The following is a 20,011-nucleotide window of genomic DNA, read 5'->3' on the forward strand; positions in this document are numbered from 1 at the left end:
ATAATTGAAAGTCTTATGTACTCCATTTTAAGAGTCCATCATTAGACCAAGGTGATGCAGAGATTAGTGAGGTGCATCGCTGTTCATCCAGCAAGCCATTTCAGTGATGTCTATCCTAAATCCAATGTTCAGCCAGAGGCATATGAAGTATCCCATGTCTTATGGTCATAATAGACTGAAGTGATGTCTGGCTGGCACCAGCTGCATTTAGTAGTCATCAACCAGAGACAGCAGTAGAGTCTAGACTAGACTGTTCCTAATGAACGTGATGGAATAGTGATAGAAGGTCACTTAAGTACTGTGGCGCTAGACCATTCAAAGCTTTGTACGTAGTTAACAGAATTTTTAAATTAATACGAAATTTAACAGGTAGCCAATGTAACGATGATAAAATGGGGCTAATCATATTTCTTGGTTCTAGTCAGCACTCTGGCTGCTGCATTTTAAACCAATTGAAGTTTATTTATTGAATTTGCAGGACATCCTCTCAGTAGTGCATTAAAATAATCTAGTCTTGAGGTCATGAACTTAATTTGAATTAATTCAAATTAATTTGAATTCTAATTTGAATAATTGAGAGCATGTGTCATAACTTAGCAATAGTTCTAAGGTGGAAGAATGCTGTTCTACAAATTTTGGAAATGTTATTTTCAAAGGACAGATTGGTATCAATTGTTATCATGTTCTTTGCTGTTGAAGATGATGTAACAGTACACCCATCGAGAGTCAAAATATATTTTAGCGGCTTATTTTTAGAGGTTTTTGGTTTAATAATTAGTATCTCTGTTTTGTCGGAATTGAGTAAATCTTTGATTTAACTGATACAATCTGCTAATTTGGAAATTTGTCAAATTTTGTAGGGGTTCAAAGAAATATAATGTTGGGTATCGTCGGCATAACAGTGGAAACTTATTCCACAATTCCTGATCATATCTCCCAGGGGAAGCATATATAAGGAGAAAAGCAGAGGCCCTAAAACTGTTCCCTGTGGCATTCCATACTGAACTATTGTTTGATTTGACAATTCCTAATTTACACATACAAAGTGGTAATGGTCTACTAAATAGGACCTAAACCATGCTAATACAAGTCCACAAATGCCAAAATAATTCTCCAGCCTGAGAATGTCATGATCTATGGTGTCAAAGGCAGCACTAAGATCCAAAAGCTCTAGAAAAGAAATGCAGCTGTGATCAGATGATAAGAGCAAGTCATTTGTAACTCTGATAAATGCAGTCTCCTGACTGAAATTGTTCATATATACTATTTCTCTGTATAAATGAACATAGTTGGGAGGACACAACCTTTTGTAGTATTTTCGAAATAACGAGAAATTTGAAATCGGTCTATAAGTAGCCAATTTTCCAGGAAGAGTAACATCTGTTACTTTTCTCAGCCCAGTTCAGAGCAGGCCAATCACAGTCGTTTGTGATTGATGAATAGGCCCCCACAGATTGCCCCCACAGATTTCCATTAGTATGTCAGGTACTAGTCTTTTTAATCAATTAAAATTAAAGATTATACTTATTTATTTATTTTTTTTTTAAACCGTCCTGAGATTGAATGCGGCTCAATTTTTGGGCCGTCAAGCGCTCCCTTAAGGAAGAGTCAGCTACTACTACTGAAAACAGCCGTGATGCCGCTCAATTGAAATAATACGGATTTAAAAAGGTGTGTGATTGGAGAGCGCATTACCTGCACAGGTGTGTGTGTCAGCTGTGCGTGTGTCTGATGGAGCCCGGATCTGAAGCTGCGACCGCTGGCGTGCAAGTGCGCGATGAGCTCTCCGAGAAATGTCAAAAGTTATTTCTGGAGTTTTTGGAGGAGTAAGTGCGTTTGCTATCATATCGTTTATATCGGGAGCTAAATGAAATAGTCATCTCAAATATATGTGTGAATGACTAGGTTTCAGGATAAAAACGGTGATGTTTTATATCTGGCTGACGCGCAAGAGCTGATCAGACCAGAGAGGAACACTCTGACTGTGAGCTTCAGTAACATCGAGCATTTCAACCAACAGCTGGCCACCACCATTCAAGAGGAATATTACAGGTGAGCAGAACAGGTGTTTTTCAGTAAGGTAAAAAAAAAAATCAAAAGTAACAGTCAGTATCTGTGTTGGCCAGCAGCTGCATTAAGTTCTGCAGTGCATCTCCTCCTCATGGACTGCACCAGATGTGTCAGTTCTTGCTGTGAGATGTTCCCCCACTCTTCCACCAAGGCACTTGCAAGTTCCTGGACATTTCTAGTGGGAATGGCCTTATCCCTCACCCTCTGATCCAACAGGTCCCAGACATGCTTAATGGGATTGCGATCCGGGCTCTGCGCTGGCCATGGCAGAACACTGGCATACCTGTCTTGCAGTGATTCACGCACAGAACGAGCAGTATGGCTGATGATGTCAGGATGAGCCTGCTGGGAGGGTACCACATGAGGGAGGAGGATATCTTCCCTGTAACAACACACAGTGTTAAAATCGTCTGCAATGACAACAAGCTCAGTCTGATGATACTGTGACACACCGCCCCGGACCACGATGGACCCTCCAAAGCGATCCCTCTCCAGAGTACAGGCCTCTGTGTAACGCTCATTCTTTGACGATAAACGCAACCATCCAACCATCACCCCTGGTGAAACAAAACCGTGACTCAGTGAAGATTGAAGAGCACTATGCCAGTCCTGTCTGGTCCAGCGAAGGTGGGTTTATGCCCACAGTTGTTGCCAGTGATGTCTGGTAAGGACCTGCCTTACAACAGGCCTACAAGCCCTCAGTTCAGCTTCTCTCAGCAAGAAGGAAGTTTTCAGGATAACCTTGTTCGTGGCATGATTAATGCGTCCTTCACAAAGACTAATCTGCCCAATTCCAGCGTTGCTGAAGGACCCCCAGATCAAGACCCTGTTATGGCCAGCCCAATCTCTAGACCTGAACCCCATTGAAAACCTCTGGAATGTGATCAAGAGGAAGACTGATGGCCACAAGCCATCAAACAATCTAAGCTGCTTAATTTTTTTTTGGCCAGGAGTGGCATAAAGTCACCCAACAACAATGTGAAAGACTGGTAGAGAGCATGCCAAGATGCATGAAAGCTGTGATTTTGAAAATCAGGGATATTCCACCAAATATTGATTTCTGAACTTTTACGTTGCATTATTCGAGTTTTGACAGATGAGCAATTTTAATTATTTTTTTTTTTAAATGTGTAAATGATTACTCTGGTAATTATGGTGATCTCACATAGGCCTACTCATCCTGTGTTTTTCAGGGTTTTCCCGTTTCTCTGTAGAGCAGTTCGCCACTTTGCCAGAGACCATGGAAATATTCCACCATCTAAAGAATTTTATGTGGCTTTTTCCGACTTTCCATCCAGACAAAAGTAAGCATTTCTCATGTTTTAGTTTTTGAAGACCGTTTTGTAGGATTTGATCACTCTAAATCTTAAATTGAGTTTTAAATCTTTCCCCCTCTCACTGACCCTTAGACTTGAACCTATGAAGTACCAATATGATTTCTATTTATTTTTAAATGACCGCTATTGGCTATCCTCTTATATGAAATGAGTAACACTCCCATCTGCCCATGCTGCCCAGAATCCGTGAGCTGTCCACCGCCCGCATCGGGACTCTGTTACGCATCAGTGGTCAGGTGGTGCGAACTCACCCCGTACACCCAGAACTGGTCAGTGGCACTTTCCTCTGTCTGGACTGCCAGTCTGTCATCAAAGATGTGGAACAGCAGTTCAAATACACTCAACCGACCATCTGCAAGAACCCTGTGTGTGCCAACCGCCGCAGGTTCATGCTCGACACCAACAAGTCCCGCTTCGTTGACTTCCAGAAAGTAAGAATGTAGTCAACATGACGGGAATGTGGAAGTCTGTGTTTCTAATATCAATACAATAGTTTTGACTTTTCCCCAAATTGGCCAAAATATCCCAACTAATTGCCAACAAAATGTATAATTACAATGTTTGTTTTGTTTTTAACATCACCTTTGCAAGTAAATAAAGGGTAGTTCGTTCTTCCTATTTATAATCCCTTGTTTCTTATTAGGCGCGTACCCCAAATTTATTTGTTTTTGAAAATCTTTTCATTTTATGGATTATTTTGTCTTTAAGAAAAGGCGTAAACATGTTCATTTCCATGCACAAGTTGTTATATTGTCAACTTTTTGACATAATGGTCTGACAATTATCAACTATTAAATTGACACACATTTGTGCTTAAATATTAATAAGATTTAATAAAGGGGAAACATTCGGTTCAACTGCAGTTCATTTTGTGCATTAAACTTTTATGAATGAATCTTTTTTTTTTTTTTTTTTTTTTTTTTTGGTCAGGTGCGCATTCAGGAGACTCAGGCGGAGCTGCCGAGAGGTTCCATTCCCCGCAGTGTGGAGGTGATTCTGAGGGCGGAGGCCGTGGAAAGCGCGCAAGCAGGAGATCGCTGTGACTTCACTGGCACACTGATTGTTGTACCTGATGTGTCCGCGCTGGCACTCGCTGGTATTGATCAATTTCCTCTTACGGAGACTGTGGATGTACTATTTACTATTTAGTTTTTTCAAATTGGTATATTAGAATAAAAATATGAGATATATATATATATATTATACAGGTGAAACTCGAAAAATTAGAATATCATGCAAAAGTTCATTAATTTCAGTAATTCAACTTAAATGGTGAAACTAATATATTATATAGACTCATTACAACCAAAGTAAGATATTTCAAGCCTTTATTTGATATAATTTTGATGATTATGGCTTACAGCTTATGAAAACCCCAAATTCAGAATCTGAGAAAATTAGAATATTACATGAAATCAATAAAAAAAGGATTTTAAATACAGAAATGTCGGCCCTCTGAAAAGTATAATCATGCATATGTACTCAGTACTTGGTTTGGGCCCCTTTTGCATTAATTACTGCCTCAATGCGGCGTGGCATGGATGCTATCAGCCTGTGGCACTGCTGAGGTGTTATGGAAGACCAAGATGCTTCAATAGCGGCCTTCAGCTCTTCTGCATTGTTTGGTCTCATGTCTCATCTTTCTCTTGGCAATGCCCCATAGATTCTCTATGGGGTTCAGGTCAGGCGAGTTTGCTGGCCAATCAAGCACAGTAATACCACGGCCATTGAACCAGGTTTTGGTACTTTTGGCAGTGTGGGCAGGTGCCAAGTCCTGCTGGAAAATGAAGTCAGCATCTCCATAAAGCTTGTCTGCTGAAGGAAGCATGAAGTGCTCTAAAATGTCCCGGTAGACGGCTGCGTTGACTCTGGACTTAATAAAGCACAGTGGACCAACACCAGCCGATGACATGGCTCCCCAAACCAACACAGACTGTGGAAACTTCACACTGGACTTCAAGCATCTTGGATTGTGTGCCTCTCCATCTCTTCCTCCAGACTCTGGGACCTTGGTTTCCAAATGAGATGCAAAATTTGCTCTCATCAGAAAAGAGGACTTTGGACTACTGAGCAACAGACCAGTTCTTTTTTTCTTTAGCCCAGGTAAGACGTTTGACATTTGAAGCCCATGTCCAGGACCCGTCTGTGTGTGGTGGCTCTTGATGCAGTAACTCCAGCCTCAGTCCACTCCTTGTGAAGCTCCCCACACATTTGAATGGCCTTTTCCTGACAATCCTCTCCAGGCTACAGTCATCCCTGCTGCTTGTGCACCTTTTTCTTCCACACTTTTCCCTTCCACTTAACTTTCTATTAATGTGCTTTGATACAGCACTTTGAGAACATCCAACTTCTTTTGCAATTACCTTTTGAGGCTTTCCCTCCTTGTGGAGGGTGTCAATGATGGTTTTCTGCACAACTGTCAGGTCAGCAGTCTTCCCCATGATTGTGTATTCAACTGAACCAGACTGAGAGACCATTTAAAGCCTTCTGAGTAAAATACATTTTTATCTGTCAATTTCAGTCACATCTGATATATTCAACATGTCTGATCTTTCTAGGTACACGGGCAGAGACTAGTAGCAGACTGACCGGGAAGGAGGGCTTTGAGGCAGATGGTATTCAGGGCTTAAAGGCTCTTGGTGTCCGAGAACTCTCCTACAGACTGGCCTTCCTATCTAACTATGTGGCCCCAACCAATCCACGGGTGAGAGCCTTTTATTACAGTTTTTATGGCAGATCATCATTCCTTTTAAAAAAAATAAAAAATGAATGTATCATTACCCTCACAGTACAGTGCAAAAGTTTGACATTTGTAAAAAATTGTGCATAGTGAGGATATCTTCAGAAATAATGCCATAAATAGATTTCATAATGTCATACAAAGTCTAGTAAACAGGAAAAAAAGCTAATTCAATATTTGGTGTGACAACCTTTTGCCTTAACAACAGCACCATTTCTCATAGGTACACCTGGACAGTTGTTGGCAGATGGGATGTTCCAAGCTTCTTGGAGAATTTGCCACAATTCTTCTGTTTATTTAAGCTGTCTCAATTGCTTCTGTCTCTTCTTGTAATCCCAGACTGACTCCATGATGTTGAGATCCGGGCTCTGTGGGGGCAATGCCATCTGTTGTAGAACTCTTGTTCTTCTATTCATTTCTATTTGAAATCTAAAATTGAAATTTGCTACAGGATTGGTTGGGAATTTATAGAGGCTTTAAGGTAATAATGGTTGATTCGATACATTTGTATCGCATTCTGTATATGAATCAATAAGTAATCCAAAAATCTGAAAAAATTACCAAAAAAGGGAAATCTAAAACATTATTGCTGATCACAATTTTGGTTGTGTAATTTGTAATTCATACCAGGTTACATTTAATAGGTAATCTACCCAACACAAAGTAATTTGTTATTTTTTTTTTTCGATTGTAGTTTGGAGGGAAGGAGCTTCGTCAGGAGGATCAGACCGCTGAGAGTGTGAAGAACCAGATGACTGTGCAGGAATGGGAGAAAGTGTTTGAAATGAGCCAAGACAAAAATCTCTATCATAATCTCTGCACCAGTCTCTTCCCCACCATTCATGGTACTCCATGATCATTTTTCAATGAGCATACTTATTCATTGATTATTGCATTCATATTAGTTTGATCGATATAGGGCTTTCAGTGGCCAATGCTGATATAATGCATACATCTCTATATATTATACATTAGTGCTGTCAGTCAATTCAAATATTTAATCCTGATTAACTGCTTATATTTGATTAATCGCAGATTTTGAAAGTGCTGAAATTTGACCATATGTTTATACTTCTCCTTTTTAAAATGCATTTGAATTCCTTCTCAGAATAGAAAACGATATGTAACTATGATGATTTATTAACATTTTCCAAACGAAGCATTGCACAGTATAAAGAAACATTTTAAATTAATTGCATGTGTTAATGCGTTATATATATATATATATATATATATTACACACACTCACCTAAAGGATTATTAGGAACACCTGTTCAATTTCTCATTAATGCAATTATCTAATCAACCAATCATATGGCAGTTGCTTCAATGCATTTAGGGGTGTGGTCCTGGTCAAGACAATCTCCTGAACTCCAAACTGAATGTCAGAATGGGAAAGAAAGGTGATTTAAGTCAATTTTGAGCGTGGCATGGTTGTTGGTGCCAGACGGGCCGGTCTGAGTATTTCACAATCTGCTCAGTTACTGGGATTTTCACACACAACCATTTCTAGGGTTTACAAAGAATGGTGTGAAAAGGAAAAACATCCAGTATGCGGCAGTCCTGTGGGCTTAAAATGCCTTGTTGATGCTAGAGGTCAGAGGAGAATGGGCCGACTGATTCAAGCTGATAGAATAGCAACTTTGCCTGAAATAACCACTCGCTACAACCGAGGTATGCAGCAAAGCATTTGTGAAGCCACAACACGCACAACCTTGAGGCGGATGGGCTACAACAGCAGAAGACCCCACCGGTACCACTCATCTCCACTACAAATAGGAAAAAGAGGCTACAATTTGCAAGAGCTCACCAAAATTGGACCGTTGAAGACTGGAAAAATGTTGCCTGGTCTGATGAGTCTCGATTTCTGTTGAGACATTCAGATGGTAGAGTCAGAATTTGGCCTAAACAGAATGAGAACATGGATCCATCATGCCTTGTTACCACTGTGCAGGCTGCTGGTGGTGGTGTAATGGTGTGGGGGATGTTTTCTTGGCACACTTTAGGCCCCTTAGTGCCAACTGGGCATCGTTTAAATGCCACGGCCTACCTGAGCATTGTTTCTGACCATGTCCATCCCTTTATGGCCACAATGTACCCATCCTCTGATGGCTACTTCCAGCAGGATAATGCACCATGTCACAAAGCTCGAATCATTTCAAATTGGTTTCTTGAACATGACAATGAGATCACTGTACTAAAATGGCCCCCACAGTCACCAGATCTCAACCCAATAGAGCATCTTTGGGATGTGGTGGAACGGGAGCTTCGTGCCCTGGATGTGCATCCCACAAATCTCCATCAACTGTAAGATGCTATCCTATCAATATGGGCCAACATTTCTAAAGAATGCTTTCAGCACCTTGTTGAATCAATGCCACGTAGAATTAAGGCAGTTCTGAAGGCGAAAGGGGGTCAAACACAGTATTAGTATGGTGTTCCTAATAATCCTTTTAGGTGAGTGTATATACATACACAACAGTTTGTTCCGGTCCTCAAATCTGATTGGACGAGAGACGTTCCATGAGCAATGATGACCTGACACTCCGACGCCTCTGTGTGTGTGTATCACTCTGCTTGTGTTAGTCATCATAAACTGAAGTGTAAGAGCAGTGCATATGTGTTAAGAGTTAATGTAGGCTATGTGTCTTTACATGTATATTTTTTGACATTGCATATGTTAGCCAGCAGGTGGTGGCAAAAGATAATTTTTGTGTGTGATATGAGACAGTTGGTGACGTGAAGTGAATCCGTTAGTCATTGTTTACATAAAAACAGCTCTCCATGATGGCTTGTATTACTGCTATACTACTAAAGCTAGGAAATGGCTTTAAAACAAAGCTTTTAAATGAATAACTTCAGCATTAAGGCTCCTCACAGCTGCGACACAACAGACAGATTAATTACAGAATTCAAGGCGTTACCAGAGTTTCCACATTGGATACATACCGTTTAAAATGGTGGAGGACATTGCGGTTTCTATAGGGAATGACCCTTGTGCGCCGGCTACCACGAAATAGAGTACCCCCACTTGGACCGGTATTTTACCACTGAGAAAGCTGACCTTCAGAAAGCTGACCGCATCTCTGCTTGGGTGTGGCAACAGGTGATTGCACACGCTCCGTCACTGCTCTCGCATCCATTCATTCTTGTTTATTCAATAACTTGTTCGAAACGGCACAAGCCGTGATACTATTTCTGAAGTGACATTGTTTTTTTATTACTAACGCAGGTTTGGACACATCATTTGTTTTGAACCAGCAATGGCAGATTCTAATTGGTCGCATAAGTAGTTCCCTGCATTTTTCCATGCGTTTTTATGACCATACTCAGTTTTTCCTAATTTTTGTGTGCGTGTGTGTGTCGAAAGTACACAGATTATTTTATACCATGTTCACTCCTATAAATGAAAACCAAAAAAAACTCAGTCTGTCAGTAGACTTTTGGAACTGATGAACTATCACTTCATTTAATCGGCAAAGCACGTGTGTGTATCGGCTGATGTTAATAATCCCAGAATTAAAAGATATTTACAGATTAATTGATCTGGCTGCCATATCAGTCTACCATTTATTCCATATTTTTCTTTTTGTTCTAATTAAATAGGAAGTGTGATCACACTTCACAGGAAACCGATGGAGTGCGTACTCCAGGTAGGGAAGGAGGTATTGCCCCAAGTGAAGGAGTTCAAGTACCTCGGGGTCTTGTTCACGAGTGAGGGGACATTGGAGCGGGAGGTCGGCCGGAGAATCGGGGCAGCGGGGGCGGTATTGCACTCGCTCTATCGCACCATTGTCACAAAAAGAGAGCTGAGCCGAAAGGCAAAGCTCTCAATCTACCGGTCAATTTTTGTTCCTACCCTCACCTATGGTCATGAAGGTTGGGTCATGACCGAAAGAACTAGGTCGCGAGTACAAGCGGCCGAAATGGGCTTCCTCAGAAGGGTGGCGGGCTTCTCCCTTAGAGATAGGGTGAGGAGCTCAGTCATCCCTGAGGAGCTCGGAGTAGAGCCGCTGCTCCTTTGCGTCAAAAGGAGTCAGTTGAGGTGGTTTGGGCATCTGGTAAGGATGCCACCTGGCCGCCTCCCTAGGGAGGTTTTTCAGGCACGTCCAGCTGGGAGGAGGCCTCGGTGAAGACCCAGGATTAGGTGGAGAGATTATATCTCCACACTGGCCTGGAAACGCCTCGGGGTCCCCCAGTCAGAGCTGGTTAATGTGGCTCGGGATAGGGAAGTTTGGGGCCCCCTGCTGGAGCAGCTGCCCCCGCGACCCGACTTCGGATAAGCGGTTGAAGATGGATGGATGGATGGATGGATAAATAGGAAGTCTTGCAGTTTTTAATCACTTTATTTTTTTTTATTAAGGTAATGATGAAATTAAACGAGGGATTCTGCTCATGTTATTTGGTGGTGTTGCCAAAACAACCATGGAGAGAACGTCTTTGCGTGGAGACATCAATGTGTGCATAGTTGGAGACCCGAGCACATCTAAGAGCCAGTTCCTCAAGTAAATAGAATGTGCAGAAGGCACTTCATTGACCGGGTAATATGAGGATCATTGAGTGTCTGATTTGTGGAATGTGTGTTTTTATTTTTTCTTCCCTTTCAGGCATGTGCAGGATTTTGCCCCGAGAGCGGTGTACACCAGCGGAAAGGCCAGCAGTGCCGCCGGTCTGACTGCTGCTGTGGTCAAAGACGAGGAGTCGCATGAGTTTGTCATTGAAGCAGGAGCCCTCATGTTGGCTGATAATGTACATTTGCCAATTCCTGGTAGATTCTACAATATTTTCAAAGAATCCGTTCGTTGCTTTGCGCTTTTCCTGGAAATGGTCCTCCTTTTAAATCTGGCAGTATGTGACTATTCGATTGGTTTTTAATTATTTTAATGCGTTCCCTCTCTAGGGGGTTTGTTGTATAGATGAGTTTGATAAGATGGATCTGAAGGACCAGGTGGCCATCCATGAAGCCATGGAACAACAGACTATCTCAATCACAAAGGCTGGCGTCAAGGTGGGTGTCCATCTCTAGTTTCTATTTTGAAGAAATCCTTTTAAAAGCCTCTCTAAATCGTTTAGAGGTGGGGTGTAGTGAAATTCATATTAGAATGAAACCATTGCATTTATGAGAGGTCCTCACTAAAAGCTTCTAAGGGCTGTGTTTTTCTTTTTAGGCTACTCTGAATGCTCGCACCTCCATCCTGGCGGCTGCCAACCCCGTAGATGGCAGATACAACCGCGCCAAATCCCTGAAACAGAATGTCAACATGTCGGCTCCTATTATGTCCAGATTTGACCTTTTCTTCATACTGGTGGATGAATGCAATGAGGTCAGACATTAAATAAATTAGAGTACAACAAAAAAAATGCAGCACAACAAAATTTGTAAAAGAGTCGCAAATGTTGTTTTTTTTTTTTTAAATGTACATATATTAGGTGACTGACTATGCCATTGCCAGACGGATTGTGGACCTTCATGCCAGGAATATTGAGTCAGTAGAAAGAGTTTACTCTACTGATGAAATCCAGAGATACATACTATTCGCCCGTCAGTTTCAGCCCAAGGCAAGGCACCATCTAACACTGTTTTATGTTCCTATTAGACATTCCTAAGGTTTTCTTTTCCCTTTTTTTATTTTTATATTTTTCTCATTGAATTTATTCTTTCTGCTGAACGCAAGCTAATTTTTAAGAAGAATATCTCTGCTTCATATGTCCATTCAATGCAAGTGAATGTTGGCCAGCACTTTTAAAGCTCCAAAATCACAAAGGCAGCATAAAAGTAATCCATAAGACTCCAGCGGTTAAATCTATGACTTCAGAAGCGACATGATCGGTGTGAGAAATGGATCAATATTCAAGTCCTTTCTCCACTTTAACATATGAAAGTGTAACTGGAGATTTAGTGCTACAAGGGACTTGATAGATCTGGGTGAGTAACAATCAATATTACAATCAAAGGTTACTTTTATTCTGCCTTTGTGCTTTTTGGAGTTTCAAAGTTCTGGCCAACATTCACTTGCATTTTTATGGACCTACCTTCTTAAAAGCTTTAATTTGTTCATTTTAGTTGAACTTTCCTTTTTATTTTTTATAAAAATAACTAGACTATGAATATAGAAATTATGTAACACTCACACAACTTTGCCACCCCAACTCGGACCCCGCTCGCATCCTGTAGATGGCGCGCACCAGCTTAACCTGTCTGTTGCGCACGGTCCTTAACGTTCCACTCAGCCCAGCCCCCTGCTCTGACGTTTGGCAGAACACAGTGTTCCTCTGTTGACACCCCCCAACTGTCAGATGGAACGCCTCTGCAGACAACCCCCCTCCCCCCATCAGATGAATTTGGAATTCACTAAACCCATTTAACAAACAATGCTGTGGTGTACGCACCATTCATCAGTCCAGAGGAATGTTTTCGTAAAGGTTACATTTGTGTAAACGCCTACAGATGAGTAAACATTATGCACCAAATTTTAATGGAATTTTGTTTGCACCTTCTGGGTTTTTATTCATTTTGGACTCTTGCAGCCCCAATGTCTGTGCTTGTCACAGAAAGGAAAGACTCGGAAGTATTGTTTAATAAAGTATAAGATTAGATGATCTAACTGATATCCTGCATTTTCTAGATCACTCCAGAGGCTCAGGAGTTTGTTGTGGATCAGTACAAGCGTTTGCGGCAGAGGGATGGAGGAGGAACCACCAAATCAGCCTGGAGAATCACAGTGCGGCAGCTGGAGAGCATGTTGCGTCTGTCCGAGGCCATGGCCAGACTCTACTGCTCCGATGAGGTCACAGCCCTTTTCGTACACTCATTCAACATATACAGTTGTGCATTAGCTGGAAGTAGATTTTGAAATGTCAATTCTCCTCTTCCCTGAAAAAGGTTCAGCCTAAACATGTGAAAGAGGCATTTAGGCTCTTGAATAAATCCATCATTCGCGTTGACTCCCCTGACATCAATTTTGACAAAGAACAAGAGGAGGAGGATGATGTTAATGGTGAGATACTGACTGACAGTTTCATCCCTAGCAGTGAGGTACAGCGGTGGCCATAAATATTGGCACCCATGTTAAATATGAGCAAAGAAGGCTGTGAATACTTTTATTTATATATATATATAATATTTTATTTTTTTATTGAAATTATTCACAAAAATCTAACCTATAACTGAAAGGGGGGAAATATTGCTTTATTAAATATGTTCTCAAATTTCAATAAAAAAAAGCCTCTGCTCTCATCCAACAAACTCGTTTGTTTGCCAGACACTGCTGGAACTTCAAATGCGACCGGGTTCTGTGGTCAGATGAAACTACAAAAGAGCTTTTTGGCGGCAAACACCAGAGATGGGTTTGGCGTACACGATGATGAAATACCCAATGCCCACGGTTAAATGTGGTGCTGCATCTTGAATGTTGTGGGGCTGTTTTTTCCTCCTGGACATTTGTTCGGATACATGGCATCATGGACTCTATCAAATACCAACAGATAACAAATAACAAAACCTGACTGCCTCTTCCAGAAAACTTACAGTGGGCCCTGGTTGGATCTTCCAGCAGGACAATGATCCAAAACAAACCTCAAAATCAACAGTTTCACTGACCACAAAATCATGATTCTGCCATGGCCATCCCAGTCCCCTGACCTGAACCCCATAGAAAAAGTGTGGAGTGAACTGAAGAGGAGAGTCCACCAACATGGACCTCTGAATTTGAAGGATCTGTAGAGATTCTGTTTGGAGGAATGATCTTGGATACCTTGCCAGGTGTTCTCCAACCTCATTGGGCATTATAACAGAAGACTCAGAACTGTTATCTTGGCAAAGGGAGGTATTGAAAAAAAGGGTGGCAATAATTATGGCCATGCGTTTTTGAGAAAAATATTCTCCCCATTTTCAATAGTTTTACTTCAATGCGTGCATGCTCTCGCCATTCCAGATATGTATGACTATCTTCTCCTAAACAGAACTGTGCAAGAGATATCTGCTCTAGTGGTGGTTTTTAAACTCCAAAGGCACCACAAAAGTAATCCATAAGTCTCCAGTGGTTTAATCCTTCTCTTCAGAAGTGATGTGAAAAGTGTGGGTGAGAAACACAATTTTTGTTTTTTTACTATCAATCTCCATTTTCACTTCCACTTTCTCCTCGTGTTTTTGATTCACATCCTGCATGCATATCGCCACCAACTGGGCAGGGAGGAGAATTTATTTATTGGTTACATTTATGCTGCCTTTATTTACATTTTGGAGCTTCAAAAAGTTGGTCACCATTCACCAGCATTGTGAGAACCTACAGAGCTGAGATATTCTTCTTATAGTCGGTGTTCTGCTGAAGAAAGTCCTACACATCTGGGATAGCATGAGTGTGTATATGATAGATTTTTCATTTTTAGATGAATTATCACTTGAATGATTATTCTGCCCTGCTAAGTCAAATTGCAGTAACTACACAGTCCAAACTGTGTTATGACCCAAACCAGGTCTCTTACCAGGGGTTTTCAAACTGGGGTTCCCCAAGAGGGACTCAAGAAGGTACTAGGGGGTCAGAGATGCATTTGAGACCTAAAAAAAAACCAAAGATTTTTGTTTAAGGATTTTAAACGTTTAATTTTCTTTATGACTATGACCGGTAACACTTAATGAAGTTTTGATTTCTTTAATATTAGTTAACTACTGTAACGCAGTTAAAGGATGGGCAAGGAGGAGGCGAGAACCGGCTTGTCAATATAAGTAATATTTTAATGAGAAACTTAAAACAAGGACATAAACACACATGACGGCCACCTTTATCCCTCATGCGCCTCATCAGGCCGATTGCGGACCGGGCGTGCGATATTCCGCCCCCCACCGCTCCACTCTCCTCCCGGCGTTATCTCAGGCCGGGGTGCCACCGGCATGACGTACACCCCCCCCCTCCCCATCCCTGGGGCGGGGTGTATCTTGAGTCCTGCATGGTCCTCCTCGCCCTGGGAGGAGACAGGAGGGGAAAAAACAACAAAATAGGCGAGGGGGGGGGAAAGGCCAACACTGTGCGAAAGGGGGAGAGAGAAAAGTTCACTCACCGGTTCTCTGATGTACGGTCGCGTAGTCCTCGAACACTCCTCCACACTCAGGCGGATGACAGCCGCTCCAACCCCGGGCGAACCGGAGTCAAACCTTCGACCCCCAGCGGGCAGAACGCTCCTCCGCCCCTGGCAGCGGCCTTACCGCTCCGGGCTGTCGGAGAGTTTCTTTCCTCCCCCCCTCGCGGACAGCGGTCTCACTCCTCCACCCCCGACAGTGGCTCCCTCGCTCCAGGCAGTTGGGGTATCCAGTCCCCACTTGCCCCGCGGACGGCGGCCATACTCCGTCATGGCAGGGAGCGGCGCTCCCCTGGGTGGACGGCAGTGTTTGAGGACTCTGCAACGGGCATCCCTCCTCCTCCCCGGGTTTCGGCACCAATGTAACACAGATAAAGGATGGGCAAGGAGGAGGCGAGAACCGGCTTGTCAATATAAATAATATTTGAATGAGAAACTTAAAACAAGGACATACACACACACACACATCGTCACTGGCCGCCTTTATCCCTCGCGCGCCTCATCAGGCTGATTGGGGACCGGGCGCGTGATATTCCGACCCGGCCCCGCCCCCCTCCGCTCCACAACTACATTTGTTAATATAAGAAAGAACAATACTTTTACAACATTTGTAAAAGTATCTTGGTTTATTAATTTCAATGTAACATTTACAAATACTTTTTAAAATAAAGTTATTAGTAGATGCATAAGAATATAAACTAGTATGGAACAATTGTGTTTTTATCGGTTAACATTAACCACGATTCTTTAAAATGATTTTTCATTGTTCGTTACACCCATTGCATTTACTAACGGTGACAGATGGAACCTGAATGAAAAGTGTTATCCAATGACAAAAAGAGAGCCATTCGTTTATGCTTGATGCTGCTTGCATACATGCCAATACAGTCAATACAAATTGGACTTTATACTATGAAAATATGATGCTGCATATGTTTTTGGAAGTGGGTCCCTTGTGAGGAGTTCATGTTTGGGGTTCTTGGGATGGAAAAAGTTTGAAAACCCATGTCTTGGACTAATTTCTCCTGTGACAATCAGGTTTGGCTTAACCATGCTCACAAAACCTTGAAGCAATTTCAGTTACTTTATTTTGGCTTTGTAGGACAGTATTGTAAAATATTAGAAGTGTCTGACACTTTTTCTGATTTCAGTTGTTTCTAAAGATCAAAATGAGTTGTTTGGTAAAGAGACAGAAGGTCAAAATGGAGTTCATGAGAACGTTCATGTGATTGAGGCCATGGACACTGAAGCTGGAAAACCAGAGAAGCCAACGGTGGCCAAACCAGCGCTCCGATTGTCATTCGCGGAGTACAAGAGAATCTCCAACCTGATGGTGCTGCACATGCAAAAGATGGAACAATGTGAGTAAATGAAGTTTGTGTATACCACTAAAAGCATTAAGCAACAGTTGAAATGAAAATTAAAATAGTCATTTACTCACACTCATGTTGCTTCACAACTGTTATTTTAACCCTTGTGTGCTGTTCGGGCTGTTTTCAGCCACTAGGGTGTTTTTTTGAGTCGTTTTTTGGCCATAACTTTCTCTGTGTTTCAGCTAATGGAATGATTTTTGGTGACAAATCTTATTTTCACACATATTTTAGGAAAATGCTTTGAAAATTTTCAAAAACTCAACAGTACACTGTGGGCAAATTCACTACCCTTTGGTTATGTTCGTGGCTGAAAACAGCCACTACTTTAAACTGCTGTAAAAATGTATCAGATAAATATTTTTTTCAAATTTTTTTGCATAAATCTATTAATCAACCTCAGTCCTGTTCAAAACTACTAAATGTTTAAAAAAATTCAGGATTTTAACTCTTTAATTGCCAAATTCATAAATGATGTCACTGATTTGGGGAAAAAATAAATAAAAAATGACGTATTTTCAATATAAAATGTGATTGTGGACTGGATTTTTTTTTTACCTTTTATCACAGTCTTGGACATGTCAAAGATTAGAAACAACATTGGTTTTGATGCATTGTTAGTTTTTGTGCAGCATCAGATTTTAACTTTTTCTCCCTCATTTACTGTTCGTGGCTGTTTTTGCCCCATTGACTTCCATTATAACCACATTTTTTGATTGCAAAGCCATGACACCATATAGTCATGCATTTTTGATTGTTTGTGGTTTTCCCTATTGGGAAGAGGTAAAATTTGTAATTTTTACTGTTGATAACCACGTGGCACCATTAACCCTTTAGATAGGCCTGTGCAAAAAAAAGCTTAGTTTCTGGCTTTTACATGGAGTTATATGGAGTATAATAGCATATTAAAGTGTGTGTGTGTGTCAAAAGCACTAATTGTTGTTGTTCACTGAAAGTCTTCCTCACGAATATCTTCTAGTGCAAATAATATCTTGAAGTGTGGTTTGTTCCTCACATAAAGCTTTATGTCTTCAATGGTATGGACTACATTTATGGTGCTTTTTGTCATTCTCAGTCCTTTTTTTTTTTTTCTTTAAATGAACCAATTGCTTGCAGGGTTCACTGGCATTGCATCGTCATGACAACAAAGCTGTAATATTGTATGTAATTTTACAGCAGAAATGTAAAACCTCAAATATCTGAGTATATTCTATTTTCTAATTGTCTTAAATGTTTTGAAATTGACACTATCTGGGCGTTTTTGTGATTTGATATACATGCCGAGTCGCTAAAGACCAAGTATGTAATGTTTGGCCAGACAGACGTGCATTTAAGGGTTAATGAAGTTTTGTGTTCTAGTGGATGAGTCGTCGTCTCTGAAGAAGAGTGAACTGATTAACTGGTACCTGAAGGAGATTGAGAGTGAGATCGAGTCGGAGGCTGAACTCATCGGAAAGAAAAATCTCATAGAGCGAGTGCTGCACAGGCTCATCCACTACGTTAGTATAAATTTATCATCCAGCTTTAGGACTGCTCTTATTAAACACCGATTGCTTGATCTGAAGAGGGAATTGTCTGACCCGGTTTTCCATTGCAGGATCATATCATCATAGAGCTGACTAAAACCGGGCTAAAGAAGATCAGTGAGGATGGAGACGAACCCATCATAGAAGAAGATCCGTTTTTAGTGGTGAATCCCAACTATATACTGGAAGACTAATCATGCTGGCCACTCCAGCTTTGATTTTTATCTTTGCTGGTTTGATGCTTCAATCTTAAATCATGACAAACTTAATATGCTCCATTTTTGATGAAGTAAATGAGAAAAATAAATACATTCATATTTTGCACTTGTGTGGCTTTTTATTGAACACCAGGTGGCGCAATATATCCTCAATGCATGACTAGCTGTTTGTTTGTTTTTTAACTAGTAGGCTACTTTACACCAAACAAAATTTAATAGAAAAGTGCAGGGTATCAATACAACTTCATGCAGTTGGCGAATTACAGTCCTTTTATTTTATAGTTATACATATTTATCAAAATCAAAAGTTGCAAAATTTACTGCATTCTCTGGGGTATGTATATTGCTCTTTTCTGCAAGCGTTTTGTCTAGAGCATTAGAATAAAATAGCATTTACATTAATGCAACAGATCTCTTGCGGCTCTCTGAACTATTTGACCTTAATGTATGTGACACGCACTGATGCATAATTAATCCGCATTGTTTGTATGCATTGTTTGAGTTAATATCTTATTCAAATGCATGCACATATATGTATGGAATAATGTAAATAATTGGATAGAAGATAATTAGTCATGGATCTGAAATCAATCCTTATTTAGAAACTCTATTGCAAAGCAAAAGATGTGTTTTGGATGGGACGTTTTAGGAAAGGCGTAAAGCAATTGCAAAGCTGCCCGATGAAATGCTAGTTCTGCATGCCAGAGTGTTTGGGAAGATGGCATGTATGCCCTGTAGTGTGATACTTTAATACATTTCAAAAGAGCATTTTCTAATTGCTAAGTGGTTATAATCTCATGCATTGGCCCCATGAAGTACTTGGACACTTAATGAACTCAATTCTTTACATTTAAAGTGGCAAAGTGGCATTTATTTGAAAGAGCTCTAGGACACTTGGCACTTCCTGAAAGTTTGGTAGCTTCCAAAATGTGAAACAATTGATAATATGGCTCAGGAAGTGGTTAGTTCTGAGAAAAGGTCTTGCATAATTTGTTTGCGGATGCCACATGGTTTTGACTTTTTAATCTATTTCAATGACAGTCATACAATTTAACTGCAATTTTTGTCCCCATTTTATTGTTAATCTTGTTATGTTTGGTAACTTTGTTTTGTGCAGTCTTAAAGGTGCACTCAGTCATTCTAATCCAACACATTTTTGTCAAACTCTGCAAATACCTTCTCACAGTCTGCTAGCTGTCCGTTCTGTGGGTTGGCTTAAAAAACAATCTAGTATTTGTACACAACCCTGGCTCTATAAATGGGACAAAAACAAAGTGGATCAAACCTATCCACAAAACACTATTCCAGCCAATCTGCAACAGGATGCAGATTCTTGCATGTGCACAGGATGGGGGGTGGGGGCAGAGCCAGAGGGAAATTCATTAGAAGAGTGATGGCAAATCTGGCTGATGCGAACTTTCTAAACTCTGAGGAGGACACGTGGCTGAGAAACAGACAAAGAGAAAAAGGTCAGACAAATATAAACTAAAAAAAGAAGGATTATGATAAATCAAGGGCGGAGCTTCCTATGGAGTATTGAAGGGAGGGTTGTGTTTGTTTTGGCAGTTGAGTTGGAATCGGAGTATGTGAGTGGAGTGGAGCGGCAACAATTTCCCCTCTGCGCTCAAAGCATTATATAATCACTCCGCTCCAGCTCCACTCTGGGTTGTCCATT

General features: G+C 41.0%; 1 protein-coding gene across 1 annotated transcript; it reads left to right on the forward strand.

Moving 5' to 3' along the window:
- Positions 1–1,728: 1,728 nt before the first annotated feature.
- Positions 1,729–18,370, forward strand: mcm6l (MCM6 minichromosome maintenance deficient 6, like). Its single transcript, XM_052128916.1, has 17 exons — positions 1,729–1,826; positions 1,906–2,052; positions 3,264–3,374; positions 3,589–3,838; positions 4,338–4,503; positions 5,966–6,111; positions 6,842–6,992; positions 10,511–10,652; positions 10,755–10,896; positions 11,048–11,155; positions 11,316–11,471; positions 11,578–11,706; positions 12,774–12,935; positions 13,031–13,145; positions 16,386–16,583; positions 17,952–18,091; positions 18,190–18,370. Exons 1-17 carry the CDS (start codon positions 1,732–1,734, stop codon positions 18,310–18,312), a joined length of 2,481 nt encoding a protein of 826 aa, XP_051984876.1. The 5' UTR covers positions 1,729–1,731; the 3' UTR covers positions 18,313–18,370.
- The last annotated feature ends 1,641 nt before the right edge of the window (positions 18,371–20,011 follow it).

This window comes from Xyrauchen texanus, chromosome 6 (assembly GCF_025860055.1).
Source record: "Xyrauchen texanus isolate HMW12.3.18 chromosome 6, RBS_HiC_50CHRs, whole genome shotgun sequence".
NCBI classification, from domain to species: Eukaryota; Metazoa; Chordata; class Actinopteri; order Cypriniformes; family Catostomidae; genus Xyrauchen; species Xyrauchen texanus.

Coding starts and splice junctions, on each gene's coding strand:
- mcm6l (XM_052128916.1), top strand. CDS start 1,732: ATGGAGCCCGGATCTGAAGCTGCGACCGCTGGCGTGCAAGTGCGCGAT. Junction 1,827..1,905: donor TTTCTGGAGTTTTTGGAGGA/GTAAGTGCGTTT, acceptor GTGAATGACTAG/GTTTCAGGATAAAAACGGTG. Junction 13,146..16,385: donor GGAGGAGGATGATGTTAATG/GTGAGATACTGA, acceptor TTGTTTCTAAAG/ATCAAAATGAGTTGTTTGGT.